At 39.7% G+C, this 27,378-nt stretch overlaps 13 protein-coding genes across 13 annotated transcripts, besides 2 other annotated features; 8 read left to right on the plus strand and 5 right to left on the minus strand.

The window, feature by feature from the left end:
- Positions 1 to 126: 126 nt before the first annotated feature.
- BEWA_020810 (hypothetical protein) lies at positions 127 to 1,860 on the plus strand (the record flags this gene model as incomplete). The annotated part of the gene is made up of 1 exon (XM_004828843.1): positions 127 to 1,860. One exon carries the CDS (start codon positions 127 to 129, stop codon positions 1,858 to 1,860), a length of 1,734 nt encoding a protein of 577 aa, XP_004828900.1.
- Positions 938 to 962: a microsatellite.
- A 387-nt stretch (positions 1,861 to 2,247) lies between the features above and the next one.
- On the plus strand, positions 2,248 to 2,885 carry BEWA_020820 (hypothetical protein; the record flags this gene model as incomplete). The annotated part of the gene is made up of 2 exons (XM_004828844.1): positions 2,248 to 2,403; positions 2,466 to 2,885. 2 exons carry the CDS (start codon positions 2,248 to 2,250, stop codon positions 2,883 to 2,885), a joined length of 576 nt encoding a protein of 191 aa, XP_004828901.1.
- A 720-nt stretch (positions 2,886 to 3,605) lies between these two features.
- BEWA_020830 (hypothetical protein) lies at positions 3,606 to 8,352 on the plus strand (the record flags this gene model as incomplete). The annotated part of the gene is made up of 1 exon (XM_004828845.1): positions 3,606 to 8,352. The coding sequence occupies one exon, from the start codon at positions 3,606 to 3,608 to the stop codon at positions 7,743 to 7,745; it is 4,140 nt and encodes a 1,379-aa protein (XP_004828902.1). The 3' UTR covers positions 7,746 to 8,352.
- Positions 8,353 to 8,651: 299 nt separating this feature from the next.
- On the minus strand, positions 8,652 to 9,281 carry BEWA_020840 (hypothetical protein; the record flags this gene model as incomplete). Its single annotated transcript, XM_004828846.1, has 1 exon — positions 8,652 to 9,281. The coding sequence occupies one exon, from the start codon at positions 9,279 to 9,281 to the stop codon at positions 8,652 to 8,654; it is 630 nt and encodes a 209-aa protein (XP_004828903.1).
- A 975-nt stretch (positions 9,282 to 10,256) lies between these two features.
- On the plus strand, positions 10,257 to 11,120 carry BEWA_020850 (signal peptide-containing protein; the record flags this gene model as incomplete). Its single annotated transcript, XM_004828847.1, has 1 exon — positions 10,257 to 11,120. The coding sequence occupies one exon, from the start codon at positions 10,257 to 10,259 to the stop codon at positions 11,118 to 11,120; it is 864 nt and encodes a 287-aa protein (XP_004828904.1).
- A 1,035-nt stretch (positions 11,121 to 12,155) lies between these two features.
- BEWA_020860 (hypothetical protein) lies at positions 12,156 to 15,278 on the plus strand (the record flags this gene model as incomplete). The annotated part of the gene is made up of 1 exon (XM_004828848.1): positions 12,156 to 15,278. The coding sequence occupies one exon, from the start codon at positions 12,156 to 12,158 to the stop codon at positions 15,276 to 15,278; it is 3,123 nt and encodes a 1,040-aa protein (XP_004828905.1).
- A 1,017-nt stretch (positions 15,279 to 16,295) lies between these two features.
- Positions 16,296 to 16,318: a sequence feature (AT_rich).
- A 789-nt stretch (positions 16,319 to 17,107) lies between these two features.
- On the plus strand, positions 17,108 to 18,415 carry BEWA_020870 (hypothetical protein; the record flags this gene model as incomplete). The annotated part of the gene is made up of 1 exon (XM_004828849.1): positions 17,108 to 18,415. The coding sequence occupies one exon, from the start codon at positions 17,108 to 17,110 to the stop codon at positions 18,413 to 18,415; it is 1,308 nt and encodes a 435-aa protein (XP_004828906.1).
- Positions 18,416 to 18,439: 24 nt separating this feature from the next.
- Positions 18,440 to 21,622, minus strand: BEWA_020880 (hypothetical protein; the record flags this gene model as incomplete). The annotated part of the gene is made up of 1 exon (XM_004828850.1): positions 18,440 to 21,622. The coding sequence occupies one exon, from the start codon at positions 21,620 to 21,622 to the stop codon at positions 18,440 to 18,442; it is 3,183 nt and encodes a 1,060-aa protein (XP_004828907.1).
- A 272-nt stretch (positions 21,623 to 21,894) lies between these two features.
- BEWA_020890 (pelota protein, putative) lies at positions 21,895 to 23,511 on the minus strand. Its single transcript, XM_004828852.1, has 9 exons — positions 23,178 to 23,511; positions 23,064 to 23,142; positions 22,955 to 23,029; positions 22,782 to 22,916; positions 22,622 to 22,747; positions 22,486 to 22,587; positions 22,411 to 22,451; positions 22,313 to 22,378; positions 21,895 to 22,278 (listed from the first exon to the last, which is right to left on the minus strand). The coding sequence occupies exons 1-9, from the start codon at positions 23,309 to 23,311 to the stop codon at positions 21,912 to 21,914; spliced, it is 1,125 nt and encodes a 374-aa protein (XP_004828909.1). The 5' UTR covers positions 23,312 to 23,511; the 3' UTR covers positions 21,895 to 21,911.
- Positions 23,478 to 24,120, plus strand: BEWA_020900 (chaperone protein DnaJ, putative). Its single transcript, XM_004828851.1, has 3 exons — positions 23,478 to 23,720; positions 23,757 to 23,830; positions 23,866 to 24,120. Exons 1-3 carry the CDS (start codon positions 23,515 to 23,517, stop codon positions 23,919 to 23,921), a joined length of 336 nt encoding a protein of 111 aa, XP_004828908.1. The 5' UTR covers positions 23,478 to 23,514; the 3' UTR covers positions 23,922 to 24,120.
- On the minus strand, positions 23,936 to 24,686 carry BEWA_020910 (hypothetical protein; the record flags this gene model as incomplete). Its single annotated transcript, XM_004828853.1, has 4 exons — positions 23,936 to 24,189; positions 24,223 to 24,358; positions 24,394 to 24,582; positions 24,624 to 24,686. The coding sequence occupies 4 exons, from the start codon at positions 24,684 to 24,686 to the stop codon at positions 23,936 to 23,938; spliced, it is 642 nt and encodes a 213-aa protein (XP_004828910.1).
- A 149-nt stretch (positions 24,687 to 24,835) lies between these two features.
- Positions 24,836 to 26,616, plus strand: BEWA_020920 (hypothetical protein). Its single transcript, XM_004828854.1, has 8 exons — positions 24,836 to 25,094; positions 25,274 to 25,437; positions 25,473 to 25,808; positions 25,842 to 25,997; positions 26,032 to 26,109; positions 26,143 to 26,304; positions 26,338 to 26,446; positions 26,480 to 26,616. Exons 1-8 carry the CDS (start codon positions 24,948 to 24,950, stop codon positions 26,600 to 26,602), a joined length of 1,275 nt encoding a protein of 424 aa, XP_004828911.1. The 5' UTR covers positions 24,836 to 24,947; the 3' UTR covers positions 26,603 to 26,616.
- Positions 26,617 to 26,652: 36 nt separating this feature from the next.
- On the minus strand, positions 26,653 to 27,113 carry BEWA_020930 (DNA-directed RNA polymerase II 16 kDa subunit, putative; the record flags this gene model as incomplete). The annotated part of the gene is made up of 3 exons (XM_004828855.1): positions 26,653 to 26,824; positions 26,859 to 26,936; positions 26,971 to 27,113. The coding sequence occupies 3 exons, from the start codon at positions 27,111 to 27,113 to the stop codon at positions 26,653 to 26,655; spliced, it is 393 nt and encodes a 130-aa protein (XP_004828912.1).
- Positions 27,114 to 27,378: the final 265 nt, after the last annotated feature.

Raw genomic sequence — 27,378 nt, forward strand, 5'->3', positions numbered from 1 at the left:
GGATGAATGTATGGATGAGGAGTAGTTAGGAGACACTCATGGATCTCAGAGTTTTGAAAGACCATACTCTCTATGAACATGGAGGATGAGTAGTGGAGTAGGGGCTTTCTCTGAGAACTATCAATAATGGTAGATGATGGAGTAACTATAAGGCTTGGTGTGAAGCAACCTAATAGTGTATATACTACCGGAGGTAGAACCATTAAGGTCACAAGAGATGAAGAACCTCCTGGATCTGGCTTTACCAGGTATACTCATAAGGATGAACATAATCAACCATTTATACTTGCAAAGATCCAGGATAATCAGAACTATCCTATAGATATAAATCAACTTGGAGGTAAAGAGGTAACCTCGGTTGCAGCCTATTACTGGACTGGTAATGCCAGTAACGTTCTCATGGTAGGGGTTACCACTGGCAATACAACAACTTATTATGGCAATAGAAAGAGTGATGGTAGCAATGAGTGGATTGAACTAACTGGATATAAACACTCTCACCCTCCACTCATCAATGATGATATTGAAAGGACACTGGATGATCTAGTTTGTTCGAGCTATGGTGCTGTTACCATGGATCTTAGCAAGGGCACATCCTTTAGTGGTAATAAGCCGTATTGTTGTCGTTGTGATGATCATAATAATATAAAGATCACAGTTAACAGAGGGGCTGTTCCAGCTTCCTCTCAAATTGAATACTGCAAACACTCTATTGAAGATCCTAAACATAAACTTGCAAAGATAAGGTATTATCTCTATGATAGTGGTGATGCTTATAATACTAATAATCATAAGAATAGAAGACGTATAAAACCCTCAAACCTAGAGCTTCCAACATCTGATGTAACTAGCATCTCTGCATTCTATTGTGGAGGAAACCCAGTGCTAATATATATTGATGGAACCACAGCTACTACTGGATGGTACAAGAAAAACGGTAGTAGTAGTAGTAGTAATAGTAGAGATGAACAGTGGGATAGACTCAAAGATGGACCAGAGAAGTCGCCAGATAAAATCACAATCTGCGGTAGTAACGACCTTGAAAAACTTAAAAATGCAATATATTGTGCAAGCGCTGTAAAATGTCCTATTCCTCTTCCTGCTGAATCTGGTCTTACTCCTGGATCTCTAGTTGTTGCTAGAGGAAACTCTGGTGAACCTCTTGCTGCTGTTCTAGGTCTACAAGCCGATCCTCTTAATCCTGGTGCTAGTGGTAAGCCTATTGGTAATGCTGGTGGAGGTGGTAAAGCCGGAGGACATAGTACTGATCGTAGAGCTGAAGGAGGCTCTAGTGGACAAATTCCTCTTCAACACCAAATTCAACGCGAAGAATCTACTCCTTCTGGAGCTCAGCCTGCTGCTGGTACTAGAGGTAATGAAGGTTTTACTTTTCAAAATGGTCCTGGAGATAAAGGTACTGAACCTCAAGAACCTGAAGAACTTCATGGTCTGCCTACTGTTGAACAAATATTGGAAATGCTTGGAGGAGCAGTACATCTTGGATCAGCTCTTACTGCCGATGCAACTCGTAAACTAGCTAAAAATACTACTGATAAACTCTTATCTGATCTTATATCTCTAGTAGGTACTGCTGGTACTGAAGATACTACTCAACTACAACCTCCTACTTCTGCTCCTTCTGGTAATGAAACTTCTGCTGCTCAAGAAACTGCTGCTCCTGGAGGATCTCCTCGTGCTGAAGCTCTTGGTGGAGTTGGTCTTGCTACTCTTGGCACTATGTCTTTGGGGTCCATATCTGGCATATCTTCTGGTACTCTTGCCGGAGCTGGCGCAACATTTTTTGGAGGATGGAAACTTTATAATCGCTATAAAGGAGACCCTTGGGTTAGACAGATATGAGTGCCTATGGAGATGCTCTAGATACTAGCTTGAGTACTGAGTAGATAGTCTCGTTCCTACTATACTCAACTACTTTCTTTCAAAATCTCTTATGGACTATGAATACTATAGAAAGTTATGTCTGGAATGAATTGGCTCTTTACATTTGAAATTAGCGCAGCTAATTCTTATATCAGTAGGAGTCTTGTAAAATCATCTTACCAGTATAGTAGCTACATAATTCAACCTAATACTCCTGAATTATCACATACACTCACTTTTCACATTATAGGCTCCACATTTGCGCACATTCTCATTTTATACAATCATGATAATTATACAGAATACTTTTTTCTCGGGTCCTGGGTAGTTGACAATTTTTGGGACACTGAAAGTTCTCTAAAAAAAATGGCACCCTCCATACCCTTATTGATCATACACGGGGTCATAGATGAGATTGTACCAGTTTCACACGGACAAAAACTTTATGACTCCTACAAATCAGATTTCAAAATGGCCGATTTCCAACCAAAGTCAATGCACAATTATTATTCCGTAGAAAATGTTTGTTTTGTATCTAATCGTATTCATGTCTATATCTTTAAACCGTAGACATTCATTAATAGGATATCGTGGCTCCAATTAAAAAGTTTTTGGAACAATTCGGCATCGGTGCAAAAAATGTGGCAGTAAATGTAGCCATACCAGACTGGTTCTATTACAATTGTAGAGGGTTAGTCAAGAACCAAGTTAAAAAAATCAAGGGATCATTCACGAGTAGATCAAATCTTACAAGCAAAACACAAGAATGGGAGAATGAACAAGGAGATGTCTCCAGGACTCTCTCAGTCAATACAATTGACTCGTGCATAAGTGAAGTCCCACAGAAAGATACTACGGAGCAAAATCTAGGAAAATCTATTAATCGCAACATTCAAACTGCAACATTTACATCGTCACTACACGAATTGTGCCAAAAGAATTCTATACACCCAGAGGATATCAACGATATGGTCAACGACGCAATTGTTAGAAATCAAGGATAATTTGTTGGTGCAACACACCATTGGATTGTAATTTATGAATGTGTAAATACTGGACATATTTTCTGAATTTGAGTTGCTAGTACAAGTTATACTCTAACCAATTTTCAGGTATTTTAAAATATACAGTATAAGCTTATAGGGAATGTCTAAGCCTCGCTCATAGAGGTATCTGAAGAGAATTTATGTTAAAAATAAGATTCTGGCATGGAATAGGTGCGAATGGCTATGTACATGTCATATCGGTTCTATAACAAGTCTAGCCATTCGTGCTCTACATCCAAATATGCTAATATTCCAACAAATGGTTTTAAAGTGATTAATCAGGAGACACATGATGCCTTCCACAGAAGAACGTCCCTGTAAGAATATACGCATATGTACCAGCAATCACCAGGGAAGGAACTTGTACAACGTGAATTACTCACCAAGTGATGGAATAAATGCTATGGAGAACTTCCGAATCAATACTCGGAACAAACATGAGAAGAAGTTTGAAGAGAAGGAAAAGCAGGAGAAAAGGGTAAGGCTCTAGGTATCCCCTAATGGACCCCCAACACAAATTATATTTGATAACACCGAATCTGTCCTTGTGTTCCCCTTCAAACAGCCATTTATATCGTTTTCCAATACACACTTGCCTAGCATACCCCAGATGCCAAGGAATGGAATCTTCTTCTTCCTAACAATTCTCATCCATAACGTCATCCTGATGAGGGGAGAATGAGGTTTGCTGTGGTACTTTACACGATATCCGTACTGCAATTCTGTAGGTGTCATAGGAATGGAAACTCCTCCAGTACTGCCTCAGTATTCGATCTCTCCAATGTTGATGAATCAAGAATAAACATTGACAGGAGCGATGAAGATGGGATCTTATATACTCCAAAGCCTAGTGCTGTTTTGGTAAAAGTTGTAGAAGGTGGCAAAGAACTCTGGAAGACTGAAAAGGTCAATGAAAAATGTACTCTGGCAAATGTATACAATGGACCAGAGTACAGACTCATAAAACTACACATTAGGTGTGGACTAAAGTCCCGATTCGAGTACTTCAAAAAGAAGAATGAAAGATGGGTGAACGCAACGGAACAAGAATTTGAGCGGTTACTTGAAGGAATAAAAAAGAGAATAACTGTAACCACCACACATGATTCGAATTCAAAACAAGAACCCTCACCTAAAGGTAAAAATAATGAACTAGGTGATCCAAAAGGAGATAAAAAAGAACCTTCAGGGGACAGATCGATGGGTACTTCCACAGAAACCATTGTAAAGGTACCAGATTCTGCACCTCTTATGGAAGCCGTAAAGACACGATCCAGATCCCCCAAACTCATAGAGTCTAAACTAGATCAGTCGGCATCTGGAGAAATGATGGCGGTTAAACCAAAAGAGACTAAAAGGAAACTTAGGCAAAAATACGAAACTGTAGATCTAGCAAAGCCTGATCGTTATACAACAAACTTTTACAAGGCAACCATACACGGAGTTGTCAACAAATCCTATTTCCCTAGGACTAATAAATTTAATAAAATTGTGGACTCCTCAAAACAAGTATGGACCGCCAAAGAGAACCAGGAATGCACAATGGCGTGTATTTACTCTAAAGAGGGTCACCCAGAAATTCTCTCAATCTCTGTGAAGGATGTTAATGAGAAACTATCAAAACCAACGCATTTTGAAAGTGTTAATGGTGAATGGAAGAGCATCTCTGAAGATGATTTTAATGAAAAACACAGGCAAATGGAGGAACCTAAGACACTTGAGCAAACTACTGAACCTCCTAAAGAATCCGTTGAGGAAACCACTGTAGAACTTAAAAAGGAATCTGTGATCAAAATGGCTCCCAAGGAGAAAGAAACTTCACTTCCAGTAACTATTGATATTGTGGATATGGATTCTAAAAAAATAAACCTTAGCGAAACCACTGAACACGGCATTACTTACAAATCATTATTTCCAAAGAGCAATGACTACATTATCAAAGTTCAAGATGATGGAATGCAAGTTTGGAAAGCTAAAGATGGTGAAAGGTGCTCAATGGTCTACTCCACTTCTAATGGAAACATGATGAGATTGATCTTGAACGTGAGCAATGGAAATGAGGTAAAATTTGAATATTTTGTAAAGGAGGAATTTACATGGAGGACTGTTAGCCAAAGGGAGTATGATGCAAAGTTCGATGAGATGAAAGGTAACTGTGAAAGAGTGTTATCACAACACTACCTGAATCCTGTAGCTACGTTTGATATTAGTGGTATAAACAAAGCACTCGTCTCTGCGTCTAAGGAAATTTCTGATAACGTTACATACAAACTATTTGTTCCAAAAGACGGGATGTCTTTCAATAAGGTTGTGGATGGAGATGTGCCCATATGGACTGCATATACTGGCACCGTCTCTCCAAGGATTGTCTCAAGTTCCAGGGGATCATCCAGACTTCTTACTCTCTACGTGATACATAATGGCGATACTATACCAAAATACTTTGAAAAAAGGTCTGGAATGTGGACTGGTATCAGTAACAAATATTTTAGGGAGAAGCTCGAAAGGATGAAGTTTGACAACATAACTGAGACGATCCTTGACCTAGATAATGTTAATATGGACAAGGTAGAAGTATCTGCTGGGTTGCAGGATGGTCTCATTTATCATACTTATGAACCAAAAGATGGTACAGTAGTCACTTCAATTGTGCAAGGTAATTTTACAATTTGGGAGATATCTCCCGACGAAGCATGGAAGACCTGCTATAGTTACTCCAAAGTCGGATCAATGATAGTCACTATAATTATTTATAGAGAAGGCAAAGCTGAATCAAGGTGTTTTGAAAGAGTTATCTCTGGGTGGAGAAACATCTCAGAAGATGAATTCGCCAATAAGCACTCCATGATGAGAAGTGGGCAATCTTTGAAAACTGCAAACAGATTCATACAACTTTTAAATCAGGGAGAAGAGCCTGCTATTTCTGAATCCATAGGATCAAGTTTTGTATATCATTCGATAGACGTTTCAACAAAGCCAGATGAAAATAAAATAACTTTCTATGAAAATACCTGTGGTGGAGTTACTCACAAAACGTATTCTGCTAATAATGCACTTGTAACTGAGGTTGTGGATTCTGAAGTCTCTATTTGGCATGCCAAAGAGGGTGAAAATGCCATCCATATTCGATCGTTGTCTTTTTTAAATGGTACTGTATTCTACTATTTGGACGTTGAATCAAATGGCATAGTCACTCCTAGATGTTTCGAGAAGGCAGATGGAGGAATAAGCTCTCTAGATTACAAAACGTACTCTGATAAGGTTGACGCTATTCTAAATGGTGAAGGAATTAGGTTATATGTAAATACACTAACCCGTAACATGTGCAATTTCTTCAGATATGTTGAAAGAGGACTTCTTCAAATCGTAATTTTCCCATACAAGTCAAGGATAACGAGTATATACCACGGAACTCATCTCTGGTACTCCAAGACAGGTGAAGGGTGTACAAGTGCCCACATCTACATGGGAGAAGATAGCTATCTTGCCAAAATCACTGCACAGGGAGGAGGGTATGCAGAAGAATTTGTCTGGTATTTCGAGCACAAAGATGACAAATGGGAACAAATCACTTGCTCATCTTTCCAAGATTCCCTGGGATTGGCCACCGAGAATGCTATCCAGAGCAAACCGTTTGGGGACCTTGTGGATGCTAGCATGGATTTAGAAAGTGTGGATACAAGTACCATGACCACATACAAGTACGAAACATCAGATTTTGATAAGCTACTAAATGTCCCACTTCAAGATAAAAGAATCAATAAAGTTACAGGTGGCGATCAAATCCTTTGGGAGGCTGGGAATGATAGTGATAGGTGTCTTTTATCTGAAATCTTTTCACAAGGAGATTATGAACTTTTATTCATTAATGTGAAAAAAGAGTCCCATCTTGGATTCATGTATTATGAAAAGATTGACGGATGGTGGAGAGAGATATCTAAACAACGGTACATTTTCCAATATGAAGCAATGAATAATGGAAAATTTAAGAACTCTGTGGGTTCAACTTTGCGTAATGACACGTCTAAATCTTCTGATCTAGTTTCTCTTGATATTTCAAAGTGCAATTACAAGCTTTACGAATCCTTCGATTATGAAATGTCTGAAAATACAGTAAAGCTGATACTTCCGAGGAGTGGTATTTCGGTGGAAAAACTTGTATATAATGGAGATGAAATATATGTAACAACACCTAGAGAAACGTTGGAGTATGCAAAAGTCTATCTTGATGGACGCAAGGAACCCTGCATTATTGTCATCACTAGCAGTATCTCTGAAGGTATACTTGAAAAATACTACCTTAACAATAACGGTACATGGGAACTTTTTGAAAATTATGGAGACCAGATAAACGCCTTTAGGGTCCCCGTAAGATGGGTTTCTAGCTTTATTCTTGATATTTCTACTAGTAAGGATGCCGAAAATTTCACCTTTTTTGAGACAGGCATGCTTGGAACTGTCACTAGACATTTTTATCCAAGACCTGGTTATCTTGTTATTGAGGTAAAAGATGAAGATCAACTCCTATGGAAATGTTCAAAAGCTAAGAGTTTAAAAGGGGTAGATTGGCCATTTGATAGACACCAGGATTGTTGTATTGCCTGTATAATGTATAGGAATATTGATATGGAGCTACTTGAACTCTCCGTTTTGGAAAGTGGAACGAAGAAGTGTAAATACTTTGAGAGGTCTGGTGGAGCATGGAAGAGTCTTAAAGACAGAGAAGTTGCTAAAAAATGTATCAAAGCAGAACTTCTAAAAGGACGTATGGAAGGTTTCCAAAGTATAGGAGTAGGTCTTTCAAATGGCGCATCTTAATCAAAAGGCTGCGCATTTTTAAATCCCATGGATTTTTCGAAAATTGGAACCCCGCTATAAGATAATATACGTTTATACAAATACAACACCTGCAAGGATATAAATTGTTAATCCAAGGGGGTATAAAAGGGTTTATGGAGGACTTTACCAACAGTTAAAAGGGCGGAAAAATATAAACTCACAAAATATACGTTAATGCAGTAACTCGTTATTATGCCGCAAATTTTTGCTATGCTATAAAACATCTTTCGGAAGGTTCTCAAGATGTAACGTTAATTAAAGACACCTTCACGTGTTACCTTTGTGAAGTTTACTCTAGAGATAATTTGAAACTAGTAAAAATACGTGCAGAAAATGGCTCTACTATGTGATGTTTCTGTCGTGAAAAGTCGAATGTCCGGTGGAACTCCATTAAGGAAGCAAATTTTAATACCAAACTGGATAACATGAAAAGTGTTTGATGGAGGATTTCTCCTTCATAGTTGTACCGGTAACACTGGGAATGACTGCCAAAAATTTTTAATGCAGTGAATGTTCATTTTAAAATGCAGAATTCAATTTGTCAAGAGTACGCAGATGCTCTAATATTTTAATAGTCTAGTATACACTATATGCTCTTGTAAACTCCTTGATATTATATACCCTTTATGAGAGATTAGTTTATTTGACCCTGAATCGGCGTTTAGGAACATAATCCCTTTTCTTATAAATCCACCAGTATTCGTTTATTTCCTAAATCCGGAATAGTTTGTATAGGGTATGTATAAATGTTAAAAATTAACTCTGCGTATAGTGGCTCACTTGAGTTAATAAGTGGGTTTGAATGCGATGACCATCGTAGATACTCTTGCATGCCAAATTGGTTCGACAGATCGAACAGTTGCGATAAGCCAGTTCAGAGAGTACTTAGAAAAATGGAGCAAAGTGTGAATTCCTCAAACCTTGTGGTAGTGAAAAAAGTTCTTGCACCCATCTGGTGATACGTGTCCAAAGATCATATTTGCTGTACAGATATGAGGTCGCAGCTTCTTCGATTTGAGAATTGAGGTTTTCCAGTTGGATTTTGAAAAGTGCATCATGGTTAAAGGATAGTTCCAGTGGGTCAGTGCAGTTAAATATGTCAATAACTTCTCTTATCTTGCCGACATGTTCAAAATCCTCCATGTAAAGGTAGATTGACCAATTCTCTGTGTCCTCCACAAAATAAAGAGCGAGATTAATAGTCTCATTATTAAATACCATTGCCACGCAAACCCTCACGATAAGTTTGACACTATCAGTCTCTGGAACAAACACATTGACAGAAGTTACGTTTTGAAGGTCCTTTGGTAAACCTTCCTGTTCTCCGCCAAATAGAAATTTGTTGACCTTATAGTCACCGTCTTTCGTTGGTTTGTGAAGGCAAACGTTATATCCATCGATTTGTAGAAGCTGGTTATTGGATACTGTTATTACCTCGGCATTTTGAGCGAGAGAATAATCTTGGTCCCTTTTCAAATCGATGGTGAATGTTGGATTATCAATTCGAGATTCCATATTTGAATGTGCAATGTGTACCATGATTAAAAATATGTAGAGCTAAAGTTTTTAATATGTAGAGTGCAGATCCAAAAGGGTGACAAATGGTTGTTATCCAAGCTGACACATAGGAATTTGTCGCAGTGAGTACTATGTTCCGCTATGTGAATATTTTGTAGTTAATTATCGCTCGCATAACTCTGGTTTTTTGTTCATTATGCAAGAGTAAAACTCTGTAGTGGATACACTTATGGATTCTGCATGCAGAGTGTGCGGGCGTCCTTTAACTCTAGAAATTAGCCAGAGGGGCTCTACAAATGGAATAAGCTATACCCTTGTGAATTACAGCAAAAGCTATCAAACTTACGACTACAGGAGGTGCGTACATGGACCAGAATGCTGGGACGAGGAGCAAGAAATGGATGTCGTTTTTTCTGGAGAGCCAAAGTCTGAATGACTCGATGCATATCTTCTCACATGTTTTCCATCGCGTAATCATTAAAATAACTGCGTATAGGGAGCACTTGCAATGACCTCCTCTGGTCTGTCACTCTGGAAAGTTTCCATCCTCGGCACATGTGCAGGCCAGTCATAAATATAGACGTTTACATCAACTTAATTCCCTAGTCAACATTTATCCGTCCAGTTAGACGGGAAAATGGGCGACTCGCACAGACGTCAGTGTATGACCGATAAAAGGATTATCGTGGCAGACTTATGCGTTCAAATAGAGGAAATCTACTGGAAGATGGTCGGCAAAGGGGACATTGGACAAACTTTACGTAGTGAAGAATGAGCGAGAGAAATTGCGAGGAAAATTCCTCGCTATCGACACCACAAATTATCCTTGGATTTCTCTGCAAATGTGTAAAGTCAACAATAAATTGTGATCTCCATTTATTCTTGGCCCTAGGCCCCTCCTCTCTACCCCATGGATCTCGGAGTCTCTGGTAGCTCATCTTCTACCTTCTGCGCAGCTTCAGCTGCCTCACCATGAGGTTCGTCGTACTTGTTTGTGCGTTTTACGGGCTGGTAGGTTGTACGAGGACCGGAAGACCCATAACTCTGGACATTGGCAGTCCGGTCGATATTCGTTTTAGCATAGACATCTTCACACTAAACAAGGTTAAGCATCGAGCATATACTTCCAGAGGTTTCGGTCGAGTAAAGGCCATAGTGGATGATGGAACCCCGGTTTGGGCTGCTGCAGACCCTCAAGAAGGATGTACAGGCGCCTACTTATTCTACAGGGACGGTTACACTTCTCTTCTTAGCGGCCGAGTTTGTTCCGTGTACTTTGATACGTTTATGTTCTTTGAAAAGGAGAATGAACAGTGGAACTCTCTGAACAGACAAGACTTTGAAACTAAACTCCGCTCAATGAAAGATTTTGAGGCTGTAGATGAAGAGTATTTCAGTAAACATGTAACATCACTTAGTAGTATAGGGAAAAAACGCGCTGTAAATGACACGTATAGGGGAAGTTTTGTGTATACAAATGGACAAAGTGGAATTGGCAACAAACTAATGACAACGCACTCAAATGGGCGGTCCAAGAGGAATGAGAGGATCTCGTTTGTGGACGAGGGTTTGCATGATGATGATACAGAAGGAAAACCTGAAAAATTGAATGGTAAGACTTTGAAATTTGACAAGCCTGGACTCCATAAAAGAAAACTTTACGATCCTAAAGGAACAAAGGTACACAAAAAAGGCGAAATTGAAAGGGCTATAACTAAACCGGCAAAGGTCCGCTTGTTTGTAGAATTCAACGATCCAGATCTCTGGGAGGATTTTTCGGATGACGAAGTTGTTATAGTACAAATTAGTCGTAAATCAGATTTAACAATGCAGTAACTTTGTATCATATTGTCTGGAATTACTGTTTCATCACTCCGGAGTGTAAATGCTCTGAGACTAGTAATTCAGAAAAATGGCTATTTGTAGAGAAATGTACAGACTCGAACGATATACACGATGATTGTTCTCTCAATCGTACATTAGTATTCACTATAAACACATGTTTGTTTAAAGCTTCTAATCTCATTAGGTTTGGGATGTATGGTACGTATATAGATAGTCTGCACAAACCATGTCTAAATCGGTGAGTTTGTCTTTTCTTTGGAATGTTTATACATTTTGCAGAGTTATAGAGGGTATTTTATATACTCAAATGTATAGTGATGGGAGTGGCTAGTTATAAAACTACAAATGTGCGAATGACTGGCTGTACCTGCCAATATGGGAGGTAGATTTTTAGAATGTTAGGTCGCAGAAGAAATGGTATAAGAACTCTTATGGACATTACAGATTACGGATGGATCCATTCACGAACGGTTGATGATTGAAATCGCAATGTTGTGACTAGAGGAATGACACCTTATTCCTCATTAACTTACCTGAATTTGGTTCATACAAAAGTTGCTAAAAGGGGAAGTATTACCTTCAATAGTGATGGTCTAAGAGCATTAGGGGATGAATTATTATGCTTTTGCTGGAAACAAGTCCTGGATAGGTAACACTTGTGGCTAGAATGGGCATCCCTAGGATTCCATCATTCCAATTCGTACATTTAGCACAGAATTTTACATTAGAGGAATTAACTTGCAAATAATGAGTGTGGTTACTGGAAGGATTCCATACGCTAGAGCATGTCTATTCCACTAGAGACTCTCTCATTGAGGCTTATTCCCTGCCGATTATACGTATATACTCCAGTAACTCATTGTTTCTGATTTTTGTATGATATAAATTGGGATTCTAAACCAAAAAGTTCAAAAGAAAGCTACTAGTTGTTGCAGAGATATTTTTCCCCATTTGGATTTGCGGGCCAATCTTCCTGGTGAGTTACTGCGTGTATTTGGCCAGAGTTTGGAAGGTTCGAAGGATGAAATGCATTTGCATAGAATCCCCTTCTTCCTCTTTGCCTTATTTAGTCTTGCATATGCAAAGAAAGGAAAAGACAAATCACCAGAGGCAGAGCACGTGGGAACCAATTCTGAAAAGTATACAGTCTACCCATTTCCCAATCCAGTAACTCTAGATATTTCAAATGTGAGCAATGATTTTGTACATACAGAGGCTCAGTACCATGACTGGACCACCTATGTCTCTAGTCCAGTCACGGAGAAGAACATGGTTGAAGTTAGAGATGGAAACTCTTCCATATGGAAAGGTGATGGCAAGACCGAAAAGTGTTTTTCAGTGACTAGACACATCAAGGGGGATTTGGAACTCTTGGATCTTAACCTCTTTACAAGAGCTGGAAAATGCAGTCGCAAGTATTTTGAAAAGAGTGGTGGAAGCTGGAAAGAAATGTCTTTGGAGGAATATGAGAAGAATAAACCAAAATCTGATACATATACACTTTTAGATGGAAGGGAATTCAATGTAAAAGTAGAGTATATTCCAGTAGAAAATCCCAAAGAGCCCGAATTTACTCCAACAGAAGATGAAGGTAAGAAAAATAGCAAGACTCCTCAGAAACAACCACAGGCAAATGCACAACCTGCTGCCAAATCTCCTGAAGCTCAGACTGTTGCTGATCCTCCTCCGGAACCCGTTCAACCTACTCCACAAGGAGGGGCACAGACTAAGTCTGCAGATAAACCCGTAGAATCTCCTAGTGAAGGCTCTCCTGAACAAACTGAATCTAAGGAAGCTTCTACAGAAACTTCGGATGATAACACTTCTAAAACTATTCTTGATAAGGATGTAAAGGTTGTTAAGCCAACGGTGGAGACGTATAAAAGTGACCAAGGGGATTTGACAACGCTAGACATTAAAAAGCCAAATCTTCATGTAATAAATTTGAGGGAAACTTTGGATAAAAATGAAGTAAGAAACAGAATATATGGTAGAACAGGAATGTCACCCATTACATCAGTTGTGGATGGAGGCTTTGAATTCTATAAGGGAAGCACTGAAGTACAGACTGTGCTTTCGTTTTCCAAAGGGAGTTCGACTCTCCTGTTTGTACAGTATAAACAACGTTTAGATGGTAAGTGGGTAGATTATTTTGAAAATTCCGGTGGAAGTTGGAAGTCCATAACTCAGGAAGAATATCATACAAAATACAAAGCAATGAAAAGTGTGGAAATTTTAAAACAACTAGCCAAACCACATCAGTTTAAGACAAAACCGCTGCCCAAACGGGATACTTCTGCAAGGAATGCGGGGTCAAACACACCAGAAACCGGAAAGGTAAAGTTACAGATTGATGGCATAGATTCCGAAACATATGCCATTGAGAGATCCATTGAAGACAATGTAGTTTTTGTAAAGTGTTCATCGAAAATTGGGAAAACTCCATCAGAATTTCTTTATGGCCCAGACAAAATATGGTCTGGTAAAAAGGATTACCATTTAGTATCTTCAACTAGTTATCTTGAGGATAACTTACCAAAAATGGCACTTTTAAAGATTATTAAAGACAAGAGTTATGAATTTGTTTACGCTTATAAAAATGGTGATGCTTGGGAAGAAGAGAATGAACAAAATCACCAAGCAAGACTTGAAGAGATGAAGAAGAGAGGAGCAAAGAATCCACCAAAACTTCCAGATGACATCATTCCTCCGAAAGCTCCTGAACCAGAAGATAAACAGGAGGAAAAACCTGCTCCCACAACACTTCAAGAATCCAAGGAAGAGACAAGTGCTTCACCTCTACCAGCTGCATCTGAAACATCTCAACCTACTTCTCAAGTTCAACAGATTCCACAAGAGAAACAGACTGTTCCAGACACAAAGGTTGGAGCTCCTAAACCTGTTCCACGACATCACTTTACCAAAGAACTCGTAGTTCCAATTACCCTAGACTTGGCTAAGGTGGATACAAACTCAGTTGACGTTCCAGATACTACTACGAAGGATGGCATAAATACAACCTACTACTACCCAAAGGGGAAATTCTACTTTAATAAGATAGTGGATGGAACCAGGACAGTATGGGAGTCTACTGAAGAGAAATGTTCTCCAGCATACACTATCTCAAAGGGTAACGTAACATTTCTTGCTCTCTTGCTAAAAAAGTCTGATGATGAGACCGATTTAATATACTACGAAAAGAAGAATCTAGGGTGGGAGCTCATTGAGAAGACAAAGTGTGAGAAAATAATAGAGGAACTAAAGAGGCCTTCTGTTGCTCCAATGATTAAAGAGGTGGAGCTTGATCTCACAGATGTCGACCGGGAGATATTCGTAGCCAGGGCATCTCAAAAGAATGGGCTTACAGAGAAAACATTTACCGTGAAGGAGGGTTATCGTCTCACAGAACTTTACGAGCTTAACGTTCCGATTTGGAGAGGTGAGAACGGGAGCTCTTGTTCTCAAGTTACTGTACATTATGATGGTAATGAACTTGAACTTACATCCCTATCACTTGGCATTGAATCACTATACTTGCATGTTAAAGATGGTAAATGGGTTGGTGTTTCTAAGGATGACTATGATGTTGCATTGACTGAGATGAAGAGATTGGCTTCCTTACCCAAAGCCAGGACTGTCGAATTAGATGTCGCTGATGTAGACGGCAATGTCTTTGTGGTTAAGGAGGAAACTGTTGAAGGACTACCTCTCAAGACTGTTGCTCCAAAGGAAGGTTATAAACTTACTGAGATCTATGACATAAATGTGCCTATATGGAGGGGTGCAGATAAGGAGCATGCTCTGTCAGTACTAGTTTGCTATGATGGAGAAGCCCCCGTATCAGTAGTTGTAAACTTTGTAAAGGCTGATGGAAAGAATGTTTGGAGGTACCATAATATGCAGGGTAACAAGTGGAGTGTGGTAAAGAAAAAAGACTATGAGAATCTCTTGAAGAAGCTAAAGGTTTCAGAAGAAAATGAAGATAAAGAGTCTCCTAATGTCGAGAATCAAGTATCACGGGAGTCTAAGGATGATCCAAATGTTTTAGAGAATAAATCCAAGAAGCCTGTTTCTCCCAACAAGAAAAAAGATCCGGAAAGGAAAGCAACTAGACAGCCAAGACTTGGGAAAGATGCCACTAAACAGTAAAAATGAACATGCAAACCTAGTATGACTGCCTCTGAGGAATCTTATCAAGATATTCCTTCTTATAAACCAACTAAAGAGGTGTTGGAATCGGTGTGTAGGAAAAGAGTCTCTACTCCTCTCTTGAAAGGGGATATACTCTAGACACTTTAGCCACAATAGATGAGACAAAGGTACATGTTGAAAGCGATAAATGTGGCAAAATTGTACGCACCAAGTTCTACCCCAAAACTGGCCATTACTTTGACAAGGTGGTCTCTGGTAAGGACCTAATATGGCCAGGTGGAAAGGATGAAAAGTGTACATTTGTAAGCCAAACACGTGTCAAGAGGTTATACTTTGTAAATGAAAATGGCAAGTGGTCAAGGATAACCAGGGATGGCTATTATGCAAAAGTTGGTAAACCTGAGAGTAAATCAAAGAATGGAGCTGTTCTTGACTCTAGCGATGTTTTCACTGATGATACAGAACAATGTGACGAGCCAGAGGAGGCTCAAGAATATTTGAGAAGAAGCTTGAAAACCATAGAATGTTTTACCTTCTAAAACACTCGAAATACGATGCTTCACCATCATACAGTAAAAAAAGCCACTCATTTATTACGACGTTTTTTACAAATATGAATGGGATTTTTACATTTTAAAGAATTTTGAAAGGGAAATACCCACAGTGATTGCAAATAATGCAGTTTTAATGGGATAAATACAGCCATAATGGAGTTGGCGTAAATTGTTTTAAATGCCAGGATTGTGGACCAATAAAGTTGGTACATGGACATTTTTCAGAAGCATGGACCCTTGTATATGGGACTTAATTTTATATTTGCTTCCAAAAATTTTGAGCAATCCTAAGATGCAGTAAATGTACATTTTAAAAGTCAAAGGGTAAATTTGGCAAACTTCACGTAATGCGGTTTTATGCCCATAAGGGCTATATTGTGTCCATAAAGGGCAAAAGTCTACAGTGTAGATGCATACTATGACCTGGAAAGGAAATGCAGGATCATACACATTGTCAGTCATTAAATATTTTATTATAAATAACATATACTCTTAATTTATCCATTAACTCATGCACTTTATGCCGTAGGCTTTTACGGAAATTTTGCATGCATTGAAAAATAGTTTAACAGGTAGGAGAAACTGGCAATAACTTGGTGTCTACGTTGCAGACTGTATGGGCATGGGCTGCATTGTTTTAATAATAAAATACTGTGGAACTGTGACATGTAACCATTTATCTATATGTGTACGGCTTATTTACTCGGAATGGCCGTAAAATGATAATTCCCCCTATCCATGTTGGAGTCCAGTTCTGACCCTCAATTGTCGATTTTAGGGCTTTTAGGAAATGTAAATGTCTATACAAAATTCATGTATTAACTAGTTCATGTTTATGGAAACCACTCAATTTCACGGGAAACTGTTTTCGTAAGTGTACAGTACCGGCAAATTAATCACGCATTCAGGCTTTAGGCAATCTACTTTCCGGATGATTCTCTTTGTCTCATTCTTCCTCTTGTTCTTCCTCCCTAATTGAACATGCATCAGTCTCTGTGGAGGATCTAAGGTTCCTGAGAATGGAGTAGTCCGAGCCCATCTAGTTAGACTACCCATTGTTTAGATATACAGTCTTTTGTCACGCCTATTGCATATTGTCTGTCTTCATCCATAGACTCTTCATAGTTATAACCATTCATTCATACTGACCAGTCTGCTCACACCAGTTGAGAGGTGGGAGTAAGATGAGGATCTTGGCTATGGAAGGATGAGTAGGAGACTATGGATGGATAATGAATGGTGTACCATGGACCGTCTCTGCAAAGATGGAGGATGGGAGGATCACACTCCAAACCGCAAGTGACCATTAAACTCTCATACAAGCCAATCAATGACCCTATCACATATCCCGAAGATAGTAAGCTTATTACTGTCACGAGATCTTTCTATCCTACTGGATCTACACAGGATTTCTACAGGTACACTCATAAGTGGGATGGAAAATACAGACTTGCAGAGATACAGGATGATACTGGCGTAAAGATCCAAAGGATTAATGAATACGGTCAAAATGTTGCATCAGTTGCAGCTTATTACTGGAAGCATGACAAGACAGGTCCTGGTCAGAAGCCTAGTAAGGTTCTCCTAGTTGAAGTGGTACAAAAAGGTGGAAAGAAGTACTCTTATTATGCCAAGAATGCTGCTGGTTATAGTCCCCCTTGGCATTCAGTCGTGAAAGATACTAATGAAACATATAAGGATGAATTTCTTGAGACTTATCTGGACGAACAAAACTGTAAACATAGCCATGCAGTCACTATTGATCTTACCAAGAGTAATTCTAAGCAAGGAAATAGATACTGTTGTCCTGCTCATAGCCCTAAGGGTACTAGCGGGAGGATCTCAGTTGAGGAAGTACAAGTTCGTTGTAGAGAACATTCTGGCTCTGTTTCATATTACAAACACTCTGTTAATACATCTGGTGGAGTGAGGGTAGCTGCTATTAAGTACTATACTGTTGGTGTTAAAAGAAAGAGAATAAATATTCCTGACCTTAACTTACCCACCAAACAGTCAGTTAGTGTCTCTGTATTCTACTCCGATGATGGTGGTAAGGATCCAGTGCTCATCTATGTAGAATCTACTGGTGGACAAGATGTTAAAAGCTGGTACCAGAAAGGTAATGATGGTAGTATAAGTAGTAATGACAATGAAGAGTGGACACAAGTAGGTCTCGACATAACACTGGATAAGTTAACTAAACCTATAGACTGTGGTGACAGCAACTTTATAAAGCTTGTGGAGGTACTACAGAAGGCAGGGTGTAGCGGCTTGCAAGAATGTGTTAGAACTATTGATCCAGCACATCTTGGACAGAATGGAGTTCAACAAGAACTGGCACCTGGTCAACCTGGTGCTAGAGGACATAGCTCTGGTGGTATACGGGCCATTTTTCAGAAGATACTTGATACCATTAAATCTCACCCTGCTGAAATTGGAGGAGTACTAGGAGGCTTAGCCACAGGTGGAGTTGTCACCGGTGTTACTGTCTGTAAAATGTTCTCCTTGCCCTTGGTTGTGGTAGAGACTCTCCCCTCTGGAATCCTCTCTTGTTGGTATACTGGAATGCTAGGATCCTGATGACCTTTTGGAGTCTATGTATACTCAATATGGTACATTCTTTAAACGGTCTATAGAATACCCATGTCTAACCCAGGGATCTCCTTTATAACGTTTGTAGATCCACCAACCAAAGCCAGTAAGAGAGCCAGCTCCGGCAAGAGTACCAGTTAGAACAGAAAGGGTAGTCTTAACCCAACCATCAGGGTCAGAAGAGTTAGAGCCTGGAGAAGTTCCAGAATCAGGGACTGATCGAGCAGCAGTATTACCTTCACCATTAGTTTGGTCATCAGGAGGAGCACTTTTATCACTATCGACAGGTTTAACAGCAGAAGCTTCAGGTTGTTGAGTGTGTTTTGTACCTTCGGAGGCAATAGGTTTAACACTGGTTGGAAAAAGGGGTGCCACTCGAACACGGATTTTTCTAGACAATTTTTTAAAGCCAGAATTCCAATCATGTGACGAACTGGAACTTATAGTTCCCTTATAAGTGCCCCCTCTAGGTCCAGAAACAGGAGCTTGAGGAGGTTTAGGAACAGCAGGAGAGCCTTCTTGACCAGGAGGAATAGCTCCTTTACCAGCTCCAGATGGAGCAGAAACTTCTTCAGGTTTCTTTTCTTCAGTAGATTTATCAGATTTTTCATCTTTCTTTTCTGGACTATATCCAGCAGTAGGTCCTTCCTCTTCTTGTTCATCGGGTGGACTATGACATACTCCATATTCTCCTTTACAATCACTACCAAGTTCACTACTTCTAGAACCTTTACTAGCAGGTCCATCACCAGGAGACCCTTGTAGAGATGAGGATAGAGTAGTTCTATGGGTAACCTGCACTGTAGTAGTGCCACCAGAGCTTTGAGAACAATGCCATGAATTAGGGCAACCTAATACTCCGAGTAGTTGTACAAGTTTAGTCTTTTTGTCACATTCTTTGAAATTGTCAGGTATCTCATCAGGGAGTTCATTGGAGAGCTTATTCCATTGAGAATTGTCACTAGTGGTACTTTCCTGGTACCATCCAGTTACTGAACTATGTCCAGGTGAATTAACATAAATTAGAACTGGTTTTTGAGTCATACAGTAGAATGTGTAGACACTGAGTGAGCCTTGAATGGGAAACTCTTTTGTGTTCAATACTACCATCTTTCTTTGACTATGATCTCTATCCTCATAATACTTCATCCCTATTAGTGTAATTCCATTATTAATATCATGTTTGTAACATGGAATGGATGAAGTAATGAAAGAAATTGGTTGGAAAGTTACAGTAATATTTTCTTGCCCAGTACCCTTATGACTGTTGCAACAATAGTTAGTCAGTGCCTCAGAATATGACTTTGTAAGATCCATAACAACTTCATTGTTACATAAGCACCTAACATCATCAAGTCCAGTTGTAAGCTTCTCAGTAGGCATACCATCTGGACCATAGAATCCACTGGATCTATTACCAAGTTTTGCCCAAGTAAGACCATTACTGTCTTTACTCTCAAACCATGTAGACTCTTCTATTCTATCCTTCTTAATGAACTGGAGCATCAGGGGAGCACTAGTGGGTTCATGCGAGTATACCCTAATCTTAGAGACTGTATAGCCTTGTGGAAGTTTAATACCAGTAGTATCTTCTCCTCCGAATGTAACTCTGGATATTTGAGTGCCAATAAAACTACCAGGAAAACTATTGTCATGATTATGAACGGTATATTCTTTGATGTTATATTTGTTATCAACGAAAAGGAAATTTGTAGTAGGACCTGTGATTGTCCTGGTAGTGTTTATACATGCTGATGATTTTGCCTTAGAAACAAACTGAGATGGATCTTCTGGCTTGCTAATTTCAAATGGGATGGCACCGTTTCTATTACAATTTTGATCATCAAGTGCCTCTCTTTCACTCATACCAACCACATTGGTATTCATCCAGTTTTCATTGCTATTATTGCGCCTGCTATAGTACTTTGGTTGATCACTACCCTTAGTAATTCCAACTAGGATAGGCCTACTAGTTTCACTCTCCCAGAAGTAGACAAAAAAATCTTTAACCTTCTTATGTACGCTTGTTCCTATTACACCTTTATTCTGTAGATCTTTGCTTACAGTGAAAGTTTTACTATTATCAGTGACAGGTTTGTGAGAATACTTTAGGAATACATTAGGTATACTGTTCCCATCAACTTTCTTAACAAGTATTGGATTCTTACCATCAAAATATACTGTCTCATCCCTTCCACTCGATGGAATTCTTTTTATATCCAGTTTTACCTCACTAGGGGCATTACATTGTTGTATACTTAAATTCCCTGTAAGAGTTTTAAAGTTTGTCTTAAGATGTTCGTTGGCTTGGTCTGGTGTTTTCTTGTTAAAGTTGGAATTACTGGTAACATCTACCCAAGTGTCTCCACCAGTATTCTTAAACCACTTATTATTCTGGTCATTGGAATTTATGTGAAAAAGAAAGGGCTTACTATGATCACATGCTGGCACAAATACCGTAATCTTAGTAGCTGTAATAGGGAAATTCAATACTGAGAAACCAGTTTGTGGAGTACCTCCAATGTTAAATCCACCTATGGTAAGCTCATTATTTCCTGTATCCGAAGTGTTTGGAGTATGATCAAATGTGACATAATTGGGGAAGTCGAATGTGTCAGGATTAAGTCGAACCTTTATCTTCTTAGTGTAGACTCCATCATTGTCATGACTATGACAATACTCCTCATCTTTATCTTTGGAGAGATTTATTTCAACAATGTTCTGTAGTTTACATGCAAGTTCATCTAGCTTATCCTTGAACTGGGAGTTTGCTGGATCTGTGTCACTTTTAGGGAATCCACTAGTATCATTAATCTCCTTCCATATTGTATTACCTTTACCTAGATTCTCATACCATCTATACCCATCACTCTTACTCTCCTTAATTCCAAGAATGAGAGGAACCTTTATACGATTCCTGTTACTATCTTTACGATAATAGACGGTAACAACCTCTGATCTAGTGTACCTAGAGTTAAATGGAGTGTATTGTATTTTTACATCCCATATTTTAAGGGGCTTCTCACCGTAATTAAGTTGGCCTATCCATTGTCCAAAAAGGAAGTAATGTGTACAGTATTCATAATCTGTAGCATCTTTTACTACATCTTTTCTAGCTCTGATCTGGGAATTTTCCTGACATGTACTCCCTCCTCCAAGCGGACATTTATTCTGTATGTCTATAGTAGTAGACATTCATTCTCTACTTATCCTTCAAATGTTTCAAAACTCTGAGATCCATGAGTAGTCTCAATGCGACCAAAGGGAGCATACCAGTACCTTAGTTACTCCCTACTCATCCATACATTCATCCTCCCTCACAAGTAGCTCACCGTTAGAGAGTGTGTCCGCATTTTGCCATTATTACAATTGCAACGAGTATAACCCCTGTAAACAACCCTATCTGGTTATACCCTGCTATAGAGATTAAACATTACCATTTTTGGTGAAAACTAGCGAGTATGGAATAAACACGTGTAAAAATTCACTCTATTGAAAAGCGCAAGAGTGCTACTATACCGGTAAGGTTTTTGACATACTCGGTTGCACAGTGGGCGTCTGATAAAAAGTAGACTTTTCCGCCGTGTCCTTTGATATCATCTACCAGTTTTTGTATCTCTTTGCGTTTTTCACCTGATGCGTTTCTAATGATGAAATCACTAATGAGAACGCGATCCACCGCTCCTAAATCTACAGCATTTGTTATATCCTCCATTCCAATGCATAATTTATCGTCGTTTGTTTCCAACTTCATTTTAACCTCTTTTAAAATCTTGTCATGCTCCATATATTGCATGGAGCTTATCTTTTGCGATGTATCAGAGTTTGCTAAAACCTCTGTAATTGCATTTCTGTATATCCATTATTGTATAAATGGAAATTCACCTGTCTGCAAACGAGGAATTGCAAAGCACAAACTTGTTTATATTCTTGTGTATTTCGGTATAGTTCCTAAGCGTTTATTTTCCATTACAAGGACCTACAAATTCAGAGCATTTGACCGAGTGTAATCGAGAAAGGATTCCTGTGCATTTATGGCTGGATAGTAAAGAGCAAACCTTTATCATTCCTGGTCCAGTTACCACGACTGATTTCAAGACGGTAAAGTCCAGGCATTGTGCCAACTTTTCTAGAATCAACTTGTAAAACGTCTCTGATGCCTACAGCCAATGAGCGCTTGGAGGGGATATTCACCTTTTGGTTATTTGTAACACGCAAATTTGAACTTTTCCGTATCGGTATATTGTGGTAAATTTTGAAAACCTGCTTCGTGGTATACTGTGTGAGCAAAAAGAACGTTGCAACGCCATTATCAATGACCTGTAAGGAGTGATTTCTCAGAATAAACAGCTACCAAAAACGCAAGTTCCGCTTGTTTTGTTGAGTTGGAAACGTCAGAGAGTTTTCCCTCGCAAAACCCATTCCATTCGTCCTTGTAAAGCACAACTGTTGATCCAATGTTCACATCGACTGTATGGTATTGACCGATCTGTGCAATGAATAGCCTCGCTATCAGAGCATACAAACCTTGATGTAAGGATTTTCCGACGCGTTCTTGCCGGAAATGTGTAAATCATCGTAGGAAGACGTGTATTCAACGGACTGAATGATTGTCAAAGACGGGGCTTTAACATACCTCAATGGCGAGTTTGATGGTAAATTTCTTAATCTCCTGCTTCACACAGATGGAACCAGCGCCTTCACTCTTGATCTTCCTGTGTATATGCGTATCTCTTGCGATTTGACTAACCTTGAGGTGAACGCCTCAATCACATCTCCCTTGAAGCAGATATTGTAGAGGCACCAGAGATCGTCATGGCTTTCTACGACAAGCTTGAGCTGAATACCGCCATCATGGGTCTTTAAACGCTTCAATACCCGCATTGAATGGCCAGTTTACTCTGGGCGCTGGATGCCTAGCCAATGTGTCCGAAATTCCGCTACTATTTTTGGACCTTTGGCCCCTCTATAAAGTTAAAGAATGGCCGTACGAAATGGTGTTTGGTGCGCGGACTCGTCAGCACTAGAATCATTTCGGGGCCGATGAACAGCAGTGGGAATTTTCCACGAATTTAGACTCATAAATAATGACTTGGCCTCTGATAGCCGCCGCAATTGGCGGGGGGCTCTTGGCGTTTAGATACGTCAACAAAAAGTTCCCAAACCTCCTAAAGCAGAACGCTTCCATGCTTCCGGGCCAAAATGGCGGTCCTTTCAAACTGAGCAGGCAGAATCTACAGGGATTTGAGCAGAAAATGACACTAAACGAGGCATATAGCATTTTAAACATATCGTAAGTATCTAGAGCTATCTTACAAGTTATTCTCAGGAGTACATCCTCCAAGGACAAGATTCGAGAGTCGTACAAGCAACTCATGATGAGAAACCATCCAGATAATGGAGGTAAGTCGCCCACATCCACCTCTATACGCCTCCAGGTTCGACGTATTTGGCATCAAAAGTCAACGAAGCCAAGGACTTTTTGGTTAAATAGATCGTACGGCAATCTCACTGAGAGCTGCCAAGTTTTAACTTGTAAATATCGGAGGCGTCCTTGCTCTTTTTCTTTTTCTGGGACGCCAATACTCTTTCAGGTCTAGGACCAGAAACCACAGTAGTGAAGCCTTCCTCATCTGTAATACTTTGTTCTCTGAGCCTTTTGTTGAGCTCCATTTTAAGATCGTAGTTTAGCATGTACTCGTCTGCGTATTTCTGGAGGATATCTTTGCTTTTGTAATGCGATCGGTACTCTTGCATTGACTCTGTTTTGGTATAAACGACTCATTTAAACTTACCGTAGAGGTCATTGCATTCTCCGTAACAGTCTATATTGAGAATTCCATCTGTAGGAGCTTCACCAGAGTATTTCTCAAACACTTTGTCAGCCTCAACCGGTTTGTCATAGGCCAAATAGTACGAGTGTTTGTGCCTCTGTAGAGCAATATGCGCTAGTGGAACCAACTAACCTCCTGGGATGAAGCGTTGGGATGTATTTCAGAGTAGCTGAAGCAGCGAATGTAGCCGTCCTTGGAGCATAGACATTCAATGTCGCTGGCGGTGAGTAGCGGATTAAGCGACCTTACCAGAATCGTCTTTTCAGGCTCCAACACGCAGGATTCCCTGTCTATCCTTGCTCTTATATGTGAATACAACAGCTGAAATGGCAATACGTAAGCGTAAATGAGAGTGAGTTTACCTGTGAGTAAAAAGGGAGCCCTTTTGTCTGTTTATGCGGAGAATTTGGTGCTTCTTCCGCCATTTTCAAGCTTTACATTACAACATCTAGTCCTGGTGTGAAATTCATGCGATAAAGTGGCCGTTTTTGCCCTTTTGTGAGAAACATTTAGTGACGCCTTGGCACACCTTACAATATCGTAAATCAGGCCTTTTCGTGGGAATTTTTAGTCATTTACTTTTAATCTTATTTTAATCTTGTCAAATGTCTCAAAAAGTTGACAAATTCCGTCCTATTCTCTCACCTTCACCAGTCGCCGTATAGTTTGCGGTTTTAGTTGCCGCCATGTTTAATTATGATGGGAATCAACTCGCTCAATGGGCAAATAATGTAGCAAGAGCTCTAGAAACTGCTAATGGCGCACATTTAGCGCTGCTACTCCGCTCAAAGTCTGACAAGTTGGCTCTGGACAAACTCTATTCTATTGACGAGGTAAGTCGTTTTGCGCTTTTATATGATGTTTAATGCTTTCTATCACGTTGAGGGCTCGGAATGGTGACCTGTATACGCCTACAAAGGTTCTTCCGGTCGTCTCCTGTAGATGCCAAATACTTGAAACAGATCAATAACGTGCATAAACGAATAAATAAAGATAAACAATGATACTGCAGAGATCATTTTCTCAGTTTATACAATCCTACTTTGCCAAGTATGACAAACGTATCGTTCCTGGCATCAGCCAGTTTTTTACCGACTATCTCAAATTGAGGGTAATTATCGCAGGGGACACTTTTTCATGGGAAGATGTTATAAAGAAGGCGTTCAAACTGCTAGAGTGAGCTTGTATGTCAATGTTTCACAAACGTGTAGTCAATGGATGGACATTTATCTTAGCGAGTCTGTTGTGGAACACCACTGGCTTGTGCCTCCCATGTACACAATTTGTAACATTATTACAAAGATTGGAACAATTGCTGATAAAGTAGGAAGTATGAATCCAACTGCTCAGGACCTGGATGGAGACGAGGATAAGGACAAGTACATGAAACAAGTCCTCAGCAATGTACGCAGTAAGATGGGAAGAGTTAGGGGAGATGAAACGCGTCACTCTGCATATATTGTCCTCCTCGGACAGTCTATAAAGGGGTGTATGCAGCTTGGAAACATGCAAATGGCTGCTGGATTTCTAAAGGCCATCGAGTCAACGTAGGTTCTTGTAGAGTGTAATGTTGTTTATAGGACCATAAATTACGCAAGAGCGTTAAGAGGACCGCTAATAAACTATTGTTACTATCTTGGAAAACTTCACATGCAAAAGGAGGAGTATTTTGAATCTGAAGAACACCTTTCATGGGCCTTTTCAAATTGTTTGAAGGACAACATTGACATGCGAAGGTTTGTCTTGCACACGCACTATTGAAAAATCTAGGCACATTCTGGAATGTCTAATTGTGGTTAGAATAGGTTTGGGGAAGCTACCTCCACTCGGGCTATTGAGGAAATATGGGTACGTGATTGTGTGTAAACCATGCATGCATAGGCTTGACCATTACTACGACCTTGTGCACGCCATAACCTCTGGGAACGTTAAAAAATTCTCGGATACCATAGACACTTATGCTGATACATTTATTAGAGAAGGCACAATCCTCTGTGTGGAGCAGCTGAAATATATCGCCTACAGAACATTTATCAAGAATGTGTAAGTTTGATGGCCAAGGCACAAATGTTTTAGGAAAAAATGGTGGAATACACATGAGCCCACCGAGAAGAACAATATGCTTCCAATTGGTGTCTTAACATGTGCAATTCGGACTACAATGCCACAAATGTCAGACAATGAGGTTTGTTTAGTTACATCAACTGCACGTTTACAGATGCTCTGCATTTGCGCAAACATGATAAAACGAAGTTATATGAAGGGTTACATATCATGGGAGCGATTGACAATTGTATTTAGCGCAATTCAGCCATTCCCTCCGATCTGCCACCAAGGATAATAACTTTGCATAGCCACTAATTTAAATGTTTGCAGAGTGATTTTCCGCGTTTATGTTTGTAGTCTGTAGCTTTCCAGTAGTTCTAGAATGCTATTTATGCGATCGTCTGGTATTCTACATAGCGAGGGAATGAGCGACTTTGCTTCATCCACCGATTTTGGCAGCAAATTTACTATGCTTGCCATTTCAAATTCGTGCAAGCATCCGTCACGTTCAATGGTTCTGTAGTTGCTGTATTGTCGAGGAGCCAACTTACGTTCTGACATCGACGATGGCGTTACGGTACTTGAGAATCGCGAATCTGCTGGCGTACTCGTGCGATGCCTTGATGAGCCTATGGAATTTCGTACAGCATCCGTCAAACTTACTGCAGGGCGTTATCATTTCGATTTTGGTGGAGCCTGAGCTGATCTCCTAGAATGAGGTGCAATTCGCAGAGGTTCAGGCACTTGGAGTTCTTGAATTCTGGATCCAAGTCGATCCTATTGCTATCTTGAGCGTGAGAATCCATTTGGGTTTTGGTACCAAAACGTCAGCGTAGAAAGAGAGAACAAATGGGCCTAAACCATCCCCTTGGATACTACAAACGAGCGAATCTGAGGAATTCCACTCAGGGAGTAAAAAAGTGGCGTTTAATGGAATATGAGGGCCGTAGATAAAAAGTTTGGGCGCCTTGTTAGCAATGGGGACACATTTCTAGTGGATATTTTGGGCCAATTTGAGACCAGCAAGTCCGTTACACAATCCATGGCCAATTTTGTGTATTTATTTGTATA

This window comes from Theileria equi, chromosome 1 (genome assembly GCF_000342415.1).
Source record: "Theileria equi strain WA chromosome 1, complete sequence".
In the NCBI taxonomy this organism is placed as follows: Eukaryota; Apicomplexa; class Aconoidasida; order Piroplasmida; family Theileriidae; genus Theileria; species Theileria equi.